This window comes from Helicoverpa armigera, chromosome 26, assembly GCF_030705265.1.
Source record: "Helicoverpa armigera isolate CAAS_96S chromosome 26, ASM3070526v1, whole genome shotgun sequence".
NCBI lineage: Eukaryota > Metazoa > Arthropoda > Insecta > Lepidoptera > Noctuidae > Helicoverpa > Helicoverpa armigera.
The window spans coordinates 6,987,576-7,005,116 of NC_087145.1; the positions used below are offsets into that span (position 1 = coordinate 6,987,576).

General features: G+C 36.2%; 1 protein-coding gene across 10 annotated transcripts in view; it reads right to left on the reverse strand.

The window, feature by feature from the left end:
• The window catches only part of LOC110372641 (uncharacterized), a 90,182-nt gene that overhangs the window by 5,213 nt on the left and 67,428 nt on the right, over window positions 1–17,541 (reverse strand). For 7 of the 10 annotated variants that reach the window (XM_021329505.3, XM_021329504.3, XM_021329508.3 and 4 more), the window contains 9 exons: window positions 12,648–12,801; window positions 8,971–9,079; window positions 6,901–7,294; window positions 6,355–6,485; window positions 5,502–5,710; window positions 4,774–4,911; window positions 3,564–3,758; window positions 1,328–1,528; window positions 328–402 (listed from right to left, as the gene is read on the reverse strand). In XM_021329505.3, the coding sequence (XP_021185180.1) occupies window positions 328–402; window positions 1,328–1,528; window positions 3,564–3,758; window positions 4,774–4,911; window positions 5,502–5,710; window positions 6,355–6,485; window positions 6,901–7,294; window positions 8,971–9,079; window positions 12,648–12,801 (1,606 nt within the window). The remainder of the gene's footprint in view (window positions 1–327; window positions 403–1,327; window positions 1,529–3,563; window positions 3,759–4,773; window positions 4,912–5,501; window positions 5,711–6,354; window positions 6,486–6,900; window positions 7,295–8,970; window positions 9,080–12,647; window positions 12,802–17,541) is intronic. The other 3 variants (XM_049849716.2, XM_021329509.3, XM_049849717.2) reach the window with 3 other exon arrangements.

A 17,541-nucleotide genomic window follows, 5' to 3' on the forward strand; every position in this document is an offset into this window, starting at 1 on the left:
TGGGGTGCCATACAGTGACAGTGAACGCAAACATTGAAACAGACACACACAGACAAGTGAATACATACGTGGTCGACGCCTCAGCGGAGTACGGTCAAAATAAATAAAAGCATCTCAATTATTGGAGTAACACAATTTAATCATGAACTATTCAATAGATATAATATAAAACAGATTATATATTTTTTTTCTGGTGTCGATCGTGTGTCGTGCTTATGTGATAGTGGACTCTATGTGTTAGGGGATAGAGTTCACTGTCGCATCGTCTGTCACACTCATTAAAACGTGTATGGCCGATGGTCTAGGCGGTGGCTGTGTTCGTCGTACCTGCCGGCTTCACGGTGGCTTCTTCGGCTACGGAGCCACCCTTAAACTCAGAGCTAGGGCGCTTAATGCTCTCATCTGAAATGGTCAGCGAGTTGTATGGTCGGATGGAGTGAACTAACTTGACGTTCCATGTCCACGGAAAATGACAGCTAAGCTTTTTTTGCGCAAAGGTATGAACTTGTGCAAAGTATATACAGCCTGTAATGTCAAATTGACGTTAAAGTGAAAAGTTGCCAGTGCCAATTTCAGTGGAATAAGAACTGTAATTAAATAAAACACTTGTTGTGTACGAACAAAAGATGTGAAATGTTAAATGATCAGAATTGATGAGTGTTACCCTCTAAAATATTTTGGTATCAATGCACATGATTTTATTGTGTTCATTTGTGTCAGTGTTGCAAGCTCTACTTGTTCCGTACTAGGGTGGTCACACTTTACCAGATGGTTGAATGATCATGATTCACTTTACTACCAGTGTCGTGATATGATAGTGTGATGGCTTTTGATCGTCAAAATTATTACCTAGAGCTTACCTACAATATTATAACAAGTCAATGATCTTATATTTACGTTCCGAATACTGTTCATTCGAAGAGCATCTTATTCATAAAACGTTGATAGAAGACTCGAAAAAGTGCGATTTTTTACATGGCAACACCATCACCATAAAGAGGTCGAATCTAGAATAGTAACTCCTACAAGAAAAAGATACTCCTTTGTACAAATTATGAAGTGAAACTAATCTTACGAAGGGAATATAATATTACCTAACATTTAATTTTATCTCAGTCACACCGATCATCTAAACCAAATTCTAAACTCGGTTAAGAATTTTCAAATTGAAGCATCACTACTATTCCTCATCAATTAATCTCCCCACAAGAATTTTCAAGACCCCATAAACTCCAAATTAAGAAAATTCATAAAATCAGTTCCACGGTCTTAACCTAATTAATCTAGCTAAACTTCCCACCCAATCTAATGAGTGTCCTACACTCACCGCTTTTCACATTCTGGGTGACAGTAAAGGTCTTCCCAGTGTCCAGGGGCACGGTCCAGTTGACCGGGTCGGGAGACCTCATGTTCATCTGCTCGGGCGACTTGACCCGGGTCGGCTCGGGAGGCGACTTGACCACGGGCGAGTCGTCGAAGAAATGGTCCTTTGCTACGGACGCGCTGCGGTGCGATGGAATTTCGTCGTCTGGAAAAGGTTGGCAGTTAGTGTCTGGTCTTTTTTGTCTGGTTGTGTCGTTACAGATGCCTTTAAAACCTCTAGTAATTATATTGGCTGTATTTTTATTAAAAGCTATTATTTATTTTAGACTATGGTATCAAGTCTCTTAGGTATTTTTATTATTTATTGTAATAAAATATGTTTTATAAAAAATCCCTATACACAAAGTGAATTTGCCATTGTCGCTCACTATTCTTTTAAAACTAATCTTAAATCTGAATCTTTAATTTTAGAAAGAACATTATTTCTTATTACTGACTATAATAAAAGAAAACCGCGTAAGGCAATAAACATCGAAAGCGATCTAACTTTTAAACTTCGTAAAAATCCTTAATTACCTACTCTTTAGCTACAAGCAGTGCTTTATGCATTGAAGTAAAATTCTTATTTACTTATCTTTAGGCCACTGTAACGATACATACCAGAAAAACGTGCCTATCACACATTTGCAGTGAAAAACATCAATTATTATATCTTACAAAACACCTGAAATGGTACTTTATACTAGTTGGTACTTTGTATACTAGTTGGTACTTTGTATACTAAGTTGGTACTTTTTAAACTAGTTGGTTATTGTTCAGTGGAATAATATGGAGTGGAGACAAGGATAGTAGGGGAAATTAAGGTTGCTACAAACTACGGTATTGGTATATGGTACTTATTTTAAAATGTAGAATTTATAATTAACTAATAATTGTATTTGTCGGTGAATTAATTTATTTGAATTGCAGGATTTCTTAATGACTGATCGTGCCAAGATTGCAAAGTGGGTGAAATAGTTTTGACCCTTTTGTAAATAGTACCTCATAAAGTACATATTTTTGTATACTCTTAAATATTTTTTTAAGTAACTATTTTCTAAGTAAAACAATTTAACAATTCAGTTATATAGGTTATTATTTGTAGATTTTTACGTACGAGACGATTTATTATTAAATAGAAGATGTTACATAAAATAAATAAATACTTAAGGGAGACAAAAAAATCAAGTTTTCAAGAAACGAAATATCACGAATCAAATCAGAGAAGAAGAAAATAACTAGAGTCTAACATTCAAGAAGTTGCCAATCAGCTGGATCTAGTAAATATACACATCGCATGCAAATCAAAACATTGTCAAACAAAAACACTATTTTTCAGTAAAACACCTAAACACGCAACACTAGTTGGACATCACACAGAAATCTATTAGATTTGCTACTTTTATTTACTCAATATTCAATTTTTAACTCAGTGTATGGACATTATTATTGAGTATTTTCAATAAAACTATAAGTTTATTTATTAAACGTGGGCTTATAAATCGAAGGGTTTCCATTTCATTCCATATTCACGGAAAACCCCCGACACTTGCTTCGGAAAACACAGAAAATATTTTTTGACAAAAAATGCCCGGGATAATAATTACAGTGTTGGGTCAATATAAAATGCTCACATTGTTGAATCTAACATTTGTTCTACAGTGGGTGTGCAGGGTGATCACACGGACGAAACGGACATACAACCACACCTTGTGTCGTGTCAAGCCATTCCCATTGTCGGTGCCATTGCTCCAGTGATCAGACGTTGCGTAGACGCACTAACCAGTCACACAAAACAAAGCTCACAGAGACACGGAAGCTTCAAATCCAAGTTTAAAACATATTCCATGACTTACGGTCATTTTTGACACAAAATGGCCGCTTGACATTAGCTGTCAAATTCTTGACAGCTTGTGTAAGTATGGACTATGTTTTAAACGAACATTTCCGAAAATTTTCAAATCAACGGTTTTGCTATCTGTTTACTAATTGAGAACTGGATGAAAAAATGTGGAAATCAACAACAAAATCCAGTGATCAATTAAGAAAGGGACAGCAAACACAGTAACATCAATTCAAAGCCACAGGAGGCCAAACAGGTACTGCCAATAGTCACAAGACAGAAGCATCAGGGGCTATAAGCATCATTTTAGAACATAGAGCGTCGACGCAACTTAACTGTCACCTGTTTAGCTACGCACCCAACTTTATGCCGACTTTGGATACGCTTCGACTGCGGCGGCCTCGGCCCGGTGCCCCATTTGCCCCGATTGCCCCAGTCGCCCCAGTTGCCCCTGTTGCCAAAGTTGCCCCAGTTTTGCTCGGCGCTGACGGTGACCGTCCGCCCCTTGATGTCGACCTAACTCTATTACTACTCCCTCTACTCAACTGCAAACCTACAGAAGAAAGTTTTTTTTTTCTACTTTTTTCGGCTACTGAGAATAGGCTCTTGGGAGTCAAGAATATTTTTGGATTAAGCAATGGTTAACTTTAAGACAAAATCATATTGGGAGCGCTCCTTTTTTATTTTTTGCTGCTCGCTTTTTGAAGCCAAGCTTCTCAGAGGATTATGCTTTTGTAGTGCTTCTAAATTTTGATAATTTTATATTAGAGCCATATTCTCAAGAGTAAGCCACATCGGATGGGGACAGGCATCAGGCAGGAACACAACATATTAGTACACACATCGATTAGCTCATTTAGATCTAGAGTTCTAGACACAGAATCTAGTAGAAGATGGAAAAATAAAGGTTTCACTACTCATCAAGTGTTTTAGGAGTGTTTATTTTAGCTGAAATACTGTTTATTGCTACAATAGCTATGTTGGATTCGTTAATAGGAACCAGTAGGTTTAGTAAAACAGATACCCAAAATTAGGTATTATGATTTATAACTGTCTATTCATACTACAAATAGTTCTTTAAATCATCTTAGAATTATGAAGAATACAGAACAATGCAGGTGGAAGTTGCATTGCGCAGTTTTACACGTGCATCATAAGATCGGCCTACTTTTCGTATATATTATGTAGTATGAGTAAATGGTGAAGTAGAACATTTATTTAGCAGTTTGCTCTTATTCAACTTCAATTAGATCCTTCACAAGGATATTAGCAAATACCAATGGTATGCGTCAGTCAAGAGTGTTAACTCAAAAACAGTCGACCATTTTTGTACATGATGCAAGACGTAATATGTCTTACATTTTGATACAAAACCAAAATAATTCTAAGCTTCTATATACCCTCAAGGTCTTGAAATTATCGTTAAATTTCATAAAGTAGTATGTCATCCATATATAACTTAAACAATGTTCACTAGCTTTTGTTTTTAAAGGAATTCCTATTCTATATCTCGGTGATAGGGTTGTAAATCCAAGGGAAGTAAAGCGGATTAGACTATGTAGTCTTACCAGTAGGTTTGATAGGAGCAGGGTGAGGCTCGTGACCATTGGCTAGGATCTTGACGTGCGCAGCGGCGGGCGCGGGGTCGGCGGAGCGAGGCCGCCGCCGTGGAGACCTGAATGCCGCGTTCTCTCCCGTCTTAGCTCCTGAAATTAAGATATAATGGATTTTGAAGTTTTTGGTGTTCTTAGCTTTTTATATTAACCTATATTTCCAAGCAGTTTAAGTAGATATAAAAACTATGAGCATTAATTTGAAGTCTGTAAGAATTGAAGTCTCCCTAGATCCTTATTACATTTGCCTGCGAAGTGATCCGCATCCCGAGGAACTATGTCCCAGCCTCGGATAGATATTTCTTCCGTATCCAGAATAACATTCAAATCCATCCTTTTTCAAATGTCATCTCAATTGGTTGAGCAGTATAAGGCGTCGTCCTAATTGGGAGCGATCGTACGATGGCGCGATACGTTTTTCATCTAAGACGTCGTCCTAATTGACAGCGATCGTACAATGACACGATGTGTTCTCGTCGTGCGATGAGTTCAAACATACAGATTTCATCAGAGTGTCCTATTTGAACCTCGCAAGTGAGATCGTGAGATGAAAAACGCATCGCGCCATCATACGATCGCTCCCAATTAGGACGACGCCTTAGCGTGAAAACGTGACCAACAAAATCACATTTTCTTATTTACATATACTATGATGACTATCATTAAATGTTTACCCAACTTACCATCCTGGGTAGCACCCTCATCAAAGCTATGTCCCTGCAGCTTCTTCCTCTGTTTCTGGGGCGAGGTCTTATGAGGAGAGCGCTCCAAAGCCTTCGTCTCCTGCAGCTTGGCGTGGATCGACTGGTGGGGCGCCGACCGGAACGACCTGAACTTCTTCGGCGAGTGGCCCTTGGATTCCTTCCCATCCTTCTCGTCGCGAGGCAGTGCCCTGAAGAGAAACAGAGTTTAAGAATTTAATATTTGGAGAACTGGTTAATTGTTTGAAACTGGTGGAAGAAGTCAATGGGTTCCTTTGATTTGATAGGGTATCCTTTTGTAGTGTTTGTAGTGCCATATTCACATTTGCTTGTGCAACCATTTCTGATAGTGACACTTTGGTTCAGACTTCAGTTCTGTGGGTTCACTTACCCTAAGAACACAAACCAGCTCCCCATTCACCTTTCTAAAATAAAATTAAAAAGGCTGATGATATCTACGCTACGATTAGCATGGGATACCATGGCTTCCGTCCGCCATTCAAGCCATTCTTTGATTGCATCAGCCTTATTGCCACTAAATATACTTATGATTATATAAAAGCTGATTGTTTTTTTCGCCTCGAAGGACCTGGTATTTGCGCAAAAGCTGTTTCTAGTGTTCTGGACCCATTATTACATAAAGCCCATTTGTGGAAACCACAATTCATTTTCGACTACGGATTTCATACTAGGCTCTCATCTTATCGGCATTTCTTTTATAGGTACCCGTGACTGTACATATAAGTTCTATTATAGATTTAGATTGTTTTGGTCCTATCTTGTATTTTATTGGTCCTTTGAGCCGCTGAAGCCAATCGCTTGGTGCATCACTTACTTGTGATTTGTGGAAGCTAGTGATAAGGCCGACAGCGAGGATCGTCGGGACACTTGGTACCAGAGTTCGATCTGCTTATTGTAAAGCTGTGTGATGTGTTCTGGCGCCATTTCAGTCCCCCAGCCGCGGTACTGTCGAAATATTGCCAATATTGAATACCAAGCATGATCATGGTAAAGCATTTAGTACTGATACTGATGGTGTTTGAATTTCATGGTTGCTTATTGACCTACCTAGTTCAGAAATAGGTTTAACATTTTTTTTATTAGGTTAGAGGTTTTTTTTCGGGAGCATAGGACAGAGAAATTTTAAGATGGTTTTATTATTATTTGTTTTTTTATCATGTTGTTAAGTTTTTATTTAGTAACCGTTATAAATGGTTTATGTATAGATACGTACGTTTGTTAGCATCAAACCTGATCTGCGGTTGCCAGCTTGACATAAAACTTCTCTGTTCTGTGTCCACAATTTGATTTCAATCAGAATTTCGGTCGTATTTATCTCGGGACCTATTCTCAGGTATAACAGTAGTAATCGGGCGCAGACCTTGTACTCGCCGGCGCGCTTGCGCAGGTCCAGCACCTCTCGGTACCAGGAGTCGCCCTGGGCCAGGCCGAGCGGCTGCAGGCCGGCCGCGCGCAGCGTGTTGGCGCTGTCCTCCCCCGCGTCTCCGCCCCCCGCCCCGGCTACCCCGCCCGCCCCCGCACTACTCCCCGACACCCCCTGACCCGCATCCCCCAGCATCCTCTCGCTCGCCTCTTCATTCGACTTCCCTTTTCCCCTGCATTTCGTAAATGTCCCTTTAGACGCCTCGTACACGTATTGAGAGAACGGTCTAAATTTCTTTTTGTACTCGCTTTTGTAACGTTTCCTATTATCTTTGGAACGATCCTCCCCGTTGGATATGAGGGCCGATAGCGCGTTACGGAACGTCGATTTTCTGGAAAATTCCATTTAAGTCTTAGACGCCTGGTGTTGTTGTCTGTGATGATGATGTGGCAACAGAAACGACTCGCGCCGAGCCGGGTTAGTAGTACAGACATGCTTCAAATAATTGTCAAGCTCGCAATGGTGAGGTTAGGATGTCGAAACCTAGAAGAGTCTAGAAGGACCGACAGAGTGCGGGCTGCCGCCCTGTGCCCTCACATCTAACTCCAGTGTTCAAGTGTGGTGAAACATCGACATACAGGTTCTAAGTAAAACAGTATCAATGAACGTTCACATCGACAAAAGTGCAGGACACATTGAGTAATTAAAAAATCTAGCTGTCATTCCGTACTAATGTTAGTTTTTGTTGAACTAAATCTACTCGGCCTAGACACCGCCACCGTGAGGAGTTATGTTAAGCAAATATCAAAAACGAAATTTAGACTTTGTTCTGCTTTGAAAGGCTTTGAGTAAAGAATTGGGGGCAGAACACGGCCGTGGAGGAAACTCTTACTTTCTTTATATTCAGAGTTATACCATTGCGGTAGATCCATGGGCTAATATGCTTTGTCTGCATGACATGTAACGGAATGATTTTGAAGGTTATAATAAAAGTAAGTATATACGATACTGGGAATATTCCAAACTATAGTAATAAGTGCGATAAGGTGGCGTTTGACAATTAAAAACAGGATTACATTTAAAAAATAATAAATAAAAGAAATGTATTGGAAGAAACTGAAAAAGGTAAAGTAAATATTAAATATTTAAATGGACTTAATGATGAAGCCCTTTACAATAATACTGACGTAGATGTTAGTAAAGTAACAGAAAAAGTTTCCTCCATAACCAAGTTAGTTACACAAAGCTAAACACATAGAAAATTCAAAAGCTATAGCAATTTTAGTAAAATAACAAAAATATCAAAATTGGTCGTCACCTGAAAGAGTATTGGGATTATTTGTTTTACATTTTATATATTAACAAAGGTATGTACAGGATCTAATGGTTTACATAATAAAGTTTTATATAAAGATATTGTGTTGAGTGTAGTCCGGATTTTCACGGATTTTAACGAATTTGAGAATTTAGTGATTGTGTTACTTGAAATTAGTGTTTTCAATGTTTAAGGTGTAGATAATTCGAAATTCAATAATTTCGAAGATCTTGGTAATGACTCAAATTGCTAAGAAGCTGCTGCTTTAGCGAAAGCAAAGCATTTTTGTGATTATGATCAAATCGTCATAGTAGATGATTATAGACTGTTTCTTATTAATGAAATCTTGTTGAGTGTTAAGTTAAAGGCATGCTGTTAAGATGAAATATAGAAATAAGACATGAAACAATCTATAAAGTAGACTAGAAGATATGGGAAGCTTGGTCATTATGGAAATGTGAGAAGCTAAAGCTTGTTCAAGTTAAATGTTTTTACAAAAATATTTGTAGAAACATTTTTAAATGCTAATGTTATGCTAGTTTATTCGTCTATTTGTATAACGAAGTTGATTTATTCTAGACTTGATTCAGACCACAAATATAAAGTATATACAGACTTTAATTTAGGACCATCAGATCTCATCATTACTCTATCCAATTTCAGAAGAACAACTAAATCATCTATATAAACCAACTTCTTTTCCAAAAGACGAATGGAGCTTTTATTATCTTAAAGAGTTTCGACCAACCCACCTCTGGACTCCAGGTTTCTGTCCATTCCAGAGATAGTCTTCGATGTAACGCTTGTGGTCATCGTGGTCTCCATCCACGTGGTTCATCAGCGGCTCTGCTTCTACTAACCCTGGAAATTTCAGATGGAGAAATCAGAATGGAACATCTTGGATTGTGTTTAGTTAGTTTTTGAGAAAGCCTCGTCGTCATCCATATGAAACATGGACATTCTAGATCTATTCAAAACATTATCAGTAATCGTTCAGGTCGATAAAGTATATAATATCTTAAATACAGAGTTGTAATTAGTGAATCAACTGCTTGCATGTCGCTAATTATAAGACAGTAGAAAATCAATTGTGTCTCGCGTATATCTGTAATCTGACAAACAAGACGGGTTTATAATCGTTATTCCGTACTAACTGGCATTAAGTCATGTTATTATGCCTACCTAGTTATGTAATTATAAGCTACAGCATCCTTCATACTGTGGTTTATTATCATATGTTATATCATATCACTACACGACCTGCACTACTATTGAATAAGTCATAGTATCTTTGACTAGCTTCCACCAGAGGTAACGCACCCGCATAAAAAGTAGCTTCGAGTTCTCAATTAATTTAATAGTCTTAAGAAGTTGCTAGTGCTAAATAATTATAAACTTCATTCATAGTCAAAGTTTGCTACTGCATCCAAAGAGAATTTACACTAAATAAAAGCTTCTTTTCAACCCAGAGTATTGCTCGTTCATTTTATATTCGTTTGAGTACTCTTTCATTTGTATTCCAAGTTAAATATTGTTGTAATAAAATGTACACTGACGTTTATTTCAGGGAAACCTTTTGTGTCTATTGTTGGGTATTCAGCTGTACATTTTGTAGTTTGTTCTTTAAATGTATATGCTTGGACTGTACTTTGGCTTGTTTCATTACTGACGAGTTGGTTTTATTTAATCTGTTTTTTTTTTCTGGTTGATCATTAACATTTTTTGGTCACTTATTTGTTTAGGGAACTTATAGATTCTTCTTAGTAGTCGGTACCTATGCATAACTTGGCAAAGATTTTGAATGAGAGTAAGTTTATCTGCTAATCTTTGCTCTGTGGTTATTACCATCAATTTACTTGTGAAGAAATACGATGTATGTATTTTCACCTACCGAATTTTGCCTAGTTAAGTGCTTGCTATATGAGTTACTGTTTCAGTAGTTATTTCTTTTTTTACTTTTTTGATTTATCATTTGTTAAATCTAACACCATTACCTAGATAATGTTTCCTCGCTGTCACTGATCTCTCCTTGTCATCATCATCAAGATCCGATTACCCACAAAAGTAGTCGTGACAGACAGACAACAGTACACTCAAATGCAAATCCATACTTATGACCTCGTTAGAACAATATCTTTTGAAATGTCTAGAGTTGCACTAGAGTCTTTGACATTGATCTTAAAACGGAACTCACGAACGGAAAAAAAGAAAAAAGAACAGTCAGTTTTTGTGTTATTTCACGGCGTGATAGAATTTGAAATCTATTAGTTGTTCGGAAGGTTCTTAGAAAAAGCAAAGTAATGATTTTTTGTGGTCAAGGTGATGCGTAAGTAATTTTAAGACAGGCGCCTTTTGGAAGAACTAAGTAAAAATTATTGAGTTTTAAAGAGATTTTTACATAGCACAATTACTTCGGGGAATACTTATACCAATTATAAAACCGAAACCCTATGTATAATGCCTCAAGCTCAAGGAGGAAAAATATTTTGTACATTTTAACACTTTTGTAACATATGAAGCGAAAAAACGATCGACGAATTTGAGTTTTTTCAACATACAACTAGCATTAGTGTAAAGTTGAACCATCTGTCTAATGTTTTCCCTACGTCGGGATCGGCTTCCTTTCTAGCCAAATGGAGCTGAGTACCAGTGTTTTACATGGAGCGACTGCTTATCTAACCTCCTTATCCCAGTTACCTGGACAACCCTATAAGCCCTTGGTAAGAATGATTGATCTTGGTAAGAAACCTTATGATCGATCGACCCGTGAGGCTGTTACAAGACCTCCTCAAAAAGTTCGACATTCTTGTACCTATCTACATACAAAGTGCATCGTAACTTATCACATTTAATTAAATTCATACTTTAATATACTGGTTAATATATGTTGATTAGCATAAAGAAAAAAAAATAATACGCAAAAATAAAAATAAAATATTTTCAAACGAAGTAAGTAAATAGAATAAAAATGTACAAGACAGCTGTCAACTGGTCAAAACATTCGATACTCCTAACTTTATCTCTGCTTTACACATGATGTTGTTAATTATGAAAAGTTAGGTATATAAATACCATATTTTTCAACATATTTCTGGCTACTTTTATTTAAATAGCAATAAGAAAGCTCTATTTCATGTTCAACCATTCCCAGTCTGGCAAATTTGAATAACGTCCAAATATTTCATGAGAAGCAGTTCTTAGTGATAAATAATGCATTTCAGGCGTTGTTCGCAGTTGTGCGAACTAATTTGAATAACTCAGGAGTAGGGCTGCGGAGTCAGCAGTTTGTGGAAGTACCTACAAGTTTATTTACTGGCACCTATTGAAAAGTTGGTACAATACAACTTGTATAAATCTGTACAAGGTTTTCAAGAAAATCAAGTGGAACTGATTAAGAGAACGCTAAGATAAAGATTCTACAACCTTACCTAGGAATCGAAACCATCACCCGTTGCAAAGCAGTCGCGTTATGTTACTACTATACAGTTAGATCTTAGTGTAAAAATTATAAAACATTGAATTAAGTCGTTTAGGCTGCCCGCCCAGTTCAGATAAATCGGTGACCAATTTTTTGTAGGAGAAAAATATAACACACTAATAGCAATCGAGCCAGTCAAGTCTTACAAAAAATCGGTGCGATTATCTGTCCTACAAAAAGTGTGACTTGGGCAGCCCTATTCGTTTCATCCAGAAATGGTTTTCAAGAAGCAGCCCTAGCATTTACGAAATTCAGAACTTGCTATAACGTATGCACTTGATATGCAGATTGTTCTGAACTCAAGAGTTTGGATCTTAAGGAATTCATTAAATGTCGAAGTATTTCTATTTGAGAACAATTTAACATGCCTGAGGTGCAGTCTCATTCATTATAAAGGTATTAAAATGATGTATTAAAATTCCATGTATTTTTGGTATTGTCATTTGAACAAATGAACTTAATTTAAATAAACAAATACCAATTTCTTAGTTTATAAATACTACGCCTTGCATATCTTTATTATATATCTTGCCTTTTCTTAACTCAGGTCGGCTTGTATCCATTCAAATCTTTAAATGTAAAGTAACCCCATTATATAGGTACATCGGATTTCCACAATTACGTAGCCACCATACGCTGCAAACTTTTTGGCAACATTTAAGCGCACTTTACAGCAACCAGGTATCCACCTGGTATCAGGTCTACAAAAAAATATGGACTCGACTACCTTAAAAAAGTCAGTCGGTAACTCTTTCGAACAATCCCGCAATGACGATATACCCTTAAATATAGTTAAATGAAGAGCATGGAGACACAGAACATGGAGTTTCTTGCCGGTTCTTCTCCATGAGATCAACTCTTTGGAACCGCGCAAATAGCTTGACGTTTCGAAACAGCCTTTATAGGCCTATGTATTTGAAATAAAAAAAAATATTTTGACTTTGAGCTTACCTTCAGCCACAGCGGCTTTCTTGAGCGCGCCCATGGAGATGCTCTTCCGTGGTGCATCCGTGGTGTCCTTGGGCCAGGCGAACTGGTTGCGGTACTCCGTGCTCACGATCTCCGGCTCCTTCGCTGCCATTACCTCGCCAAGTGCCGTGGTGGCCTAGGAGAAGAAAATGGGGAGTTAGGTACTTTTTTAATGAAAAGTTACATTAAGATATATTTACATTACATGTTTAAACTATCTCTTTACAAAAAAACCGGCCAAGTGCGGGTCGGACTCACGCACGAAGAGTTCCGTACCATTAGGTATTTATAAAACGGACAAAAAATCACGTTTTTTGTATGGGAGCCCCCCAAAATATTTATTTAATTCTAGTTTTCAGTATTTTTTTGTTATAGCGGCAATAAAAATACATCATCTGTGAAAATTTCAGCTCTCTAACTATCACGGTTCGTGAGATACAGCCTGGTGGCAGACGGACGGACTGAGGAGCGAAAACAATAAGGTCCCGTTTTACCCTTTGGGTACGGAACCCTAATAAAAAAGGAAACATTAAAAGTATGTGTCAAAAAATTCATCCGTATCGCTGTCAGCGGGGATCGTGCCCAAAAGGCCGAGTAGAACTCAAACATATTCATATGCTTTTTCAAGTAGACAAAGTACAATTTAAATCTAGTTTTGCAGATTCAAGATATCTGCAAAATCCATATACTGTTTCTTCAGTGTGGGATGAAGAAAGATCTCATTATAAATAATTACAGCTACCTAGGCATATGCAAGTATGCATGCATGAAGTTGATAACATACTGCTGACTAACTGAACTGATTACTATCTTAGAGATAGTTGGACGGCCTTGATTGATTAGTTATTTATTTTGTTATTTTCTACTTTCACGGTCTTTTGTTCCGTTATACTTACACGTTTGTAAATTACTGGCGGTTCCTTCGGTTTCACACGCGTAACGTGGCAAATACCTACTGCCCGCAACAGGATAAAATATATACTCGTACTATGTTACTCGAGGATAGTCTAACATCCCCATAGCGGAAGAATTTTTCAAATAGTAGTATAGTGTAGTAGTTTCTGAGCCGTTAGGGACACAAACCAAAAATGTTTCCTGATTATTATATTAGCATAAAGAATGTGGTTTCATAGTCTTTGGTAGATATAGTTTATGTAAGTAAAGAAGTAAAATTTCTCAAAACAGTATTTCCTGAGATTGTCACGGTCAAGCTCACAAAGTCTTCACTCTAGTCCTTAGTAATAATGATAAGTAAATAAGTTAACATTTAGTAAATATATCTAGCCTACAAAACAAAACAAGAAGGGCGCGGTCCATATTACGACATTTTGTATTCGGCGAGCGTATAACAAATGTTCCTGCCAAAATTCCCAGTTGGGCATGACCCAAGTGCAGGAAATAAGTTTTACGTGCCAAAACTGTTGTTTCGGAAACTGGACAAAGTGCTATCTGTTTGTTATGTAGCTATACTAGTTCCTGGATACGACTTCAGCTGTGTGGTGTTCGAAAATTGATAAAAAAATATTTTAGTGTTACTTGAGTGACAGGATAGCCTACATTTAAGTACTGTTAATCCGCACAAACTTACTTTTGTATTTTTAAAATTGGTACTATACTGCCGAGTATTAACCATATGACTGATTTTTAAGACTTTAGACTTAGCTAATTATTTAATTTACCTAACTCTTTTCTGAACTATGTTGTACATTATATGCATCATCATCTTCCGAGCCTTTTCCTCAACTGTATTGGGGTCGGCTTCCAGTCTTACATTATAGTACAGTAGTTGTATATTATTTACATACACACATATTTAGATATCATCGCTAGGATAATATAAGATAATCTAATCACCTACCTATTAAAAAAAAAAAAAACAAAAACCAACCTGATGTTTAAGATCCAAGCAATCCATAGTATTAACCACTGATAACACAGCATCACTGATCTAACAAGATTTTGCACTGAAGATAATTCTCAGAGATAAGCTTGTATTTCTTATCAAAAGAAAGTGTGTGACCTTATAAGAGATACGCGAAGATAATAATGTTATCGAAAAGGATGTTTAGGATATCAAACCATTTCCATGTTTAACACCCGCACTCAGAGACATTTAATGGTTACTTAAGCCATTCTGTGAAGGATTTCTTTGACAATCCTACACTAAGGAATGACTTAGTAAGTAACGGTATTAGCTTTCATGTTTATTTAATTTTAGTTTAGGTACTTATAGCGGCTAAGTATAAAGTAGTATAAGCTATCTTTGTGGCTCCGTACCTATCAGTAAATTAATTAACCTAAGTAAATGTTTATTGTGGGTAGTAATAAAAATCAAAGAAATGATTTAAATCCACAAATTGTAGGTATGCACCTACACTATTTTACCACACATATGTATAGTTTTCTGAATCTGACTAACAATGATAATATTGCAACCAATGCATATTATAAGAGAAGAAAAGATTAGATAACAGACATCGGAATCTGCAAATACCGAATTTCTATGACGTCAATGAACTTTTGAGAACTATTCTTGAAAATGATTCACTGTTTGCTCCATGGATATAAGATGGTCGATTTTTATGGATCGCTTGAGTATTTGTTAAGCTTGAATTTATATGAATGACCTGGTTTCTGGTCTCATCTAGCATTTGTAGGTACTGACCTAAATATGTAAGTTAAAATAAGATCCTAATTTTGCATCTCAATCACAAAAAATCTAATTTGACCCAGTTATTATTAAAGAATACGAATGGTCAGATGTCCTACAAAGTTATAATAGGGGACCATTCATAACAATCAGGTTTTTTATAAAGAATGTTAATTTAACAATAAAAATGGCGACCAACGAATTTGGTCCGGAGGCTACGGACTGCGCCTTCCAAGTATGAGACCGCAGGATCGAAATCCGACTAGAACCATGTAGGCACATACCTATGTATATTAATTTTTGTAATTTAATTGAGGTATTTATATAGTTACATATACTTGTAATAAAAAGAAAGTAATTAATTACAAAAAATACTTTGAATTTTTTTATTTCATTAGTTTTTGTTATATATTTTTTTTAAGATAAATATACAGTTTCCATAACTGAACTTGTTATGCATTTTGTACTATTATATTTCGCGATATGTTATTGTTTTTACTAAGTTCAAAACGGGAACTATATTTTTTGTCACCAAAATTTATATTTGTCATCAAGTTGTATCACCTAATAAATAGATCTATCGCCACGAAATATTTTCGTTCTCAGATAAACAAAGAGTGTTCCCAGGTATGAATTAGCAAATTATTGTTAATATAATGTGTAAAATATGAGATGGATTACCAATAAAATTGTAGTGCATTACATGAATATAAACTTCGTTCTTATAATAATAGTTTTATTACTTAAATAATAGCTTGGTGCTCAAAATGGTAGATCTGTCACCAAATAAATCGATTAATCGATCCCTGACTGCGACTCCTTTTTTTTTGTTATTTTGTCACCAATACAGTAGTTACATTTTATTTCGTTCAGTTATTAAAATAATGTATTCGTTACCAATTTAATACATCAGTTTATAATTTTAATAAAAATATGTTCAAAGGGAAGGGAGACAAATTGGCGCGCTTTCGGGCCTCAACGAATGGGTTGTAGGTTGGTTGTAGGTACGATCATACGATGCGGGGCGCGGGCAGCGAGATTTTTAACAATAAATATTGATTATTTTGACTTTGATTAAGTGTTTTATTTACTATTCAGCTAGAAATTTAATTTAAATATATTTATACTACCTGTGGAAACTAAAGCCCTTGGGGGGAGACACATGGCCAGTTAAGTAGTAGACTCTTTTGGTTGAAAGGATGATGACGACCACCCTACATTTTTAGACCTTCATGAAATTTTCTAGTGATATAATACCTATATGATTTATTGGTGATCTCTTTAAATTAGTTTGCTTAAATACTATTAGGAAAAACCTATTATAATACATACAAAATCATTTATTTGGTACTTGACCCCATATCTCCATGATTTTCGGTAATTTATTGTGGAATTGATTTTACATTGTTTGGTGATACATTTTGGTGACAAATCTACTATTTTGAGGGTAAACCCTATTATTTAAGAAACACAAAATGAATTAAAATGGTGACAGCTTAAATCATACCCGTTCAAAACTGCGATTATGCAAAACAGAATACTGGCTCGCCATTGGTCAATAGTTCTGTCATGTCATACGTTCGGATCTCACCAAAGGGAATCCTTTTTGTGGTTTTACAACCGTATTTTTTCTAATTAGAATATTCTTTTTAATAATTAAATATGAATCTAATTTGAAAAATAACAAATTAAAATAGTTAATTTTAACAAATTAACAATGAAACATATTTATTTCTCATTTTTTAAGACGTTGTGTACACAAATGTTAGGATGTCCTACATCGCGCAATTAAAGTTTGCACACACGTTTGCTTATAAGCGTTGATCGCGACACAGAATATCGGGGGTCAGTCGCCTCGAGGTAAGCCAGGATTCGTCAACCTGGTCTAATTTGACGGTCATTCAGATGTACCAACCTTCATTGGTGGTAAACATGTCCGTTACGGTAAAACTGAGTTTAAAAACGTATAATGAGGAACAGTGCCCTGCAATAGGGTATGCGACCTACGAGGAGGATGATAAAACCTGTAAGGTTAACTCGACCCCTTTTTGCCATTTTTAAAGTAAATTAAAAATCTTTTAAAAATATTTATTACATTGATTTGCATACATTTTGGTTCGACTTATTTGTCAACATTATTCGTGTAAATACGCGAGTAACGGAATAAAAATAAACAAAATAAATTTTTAAGAGTACCCGCACACCCTAAACTTATTAAACATGAGT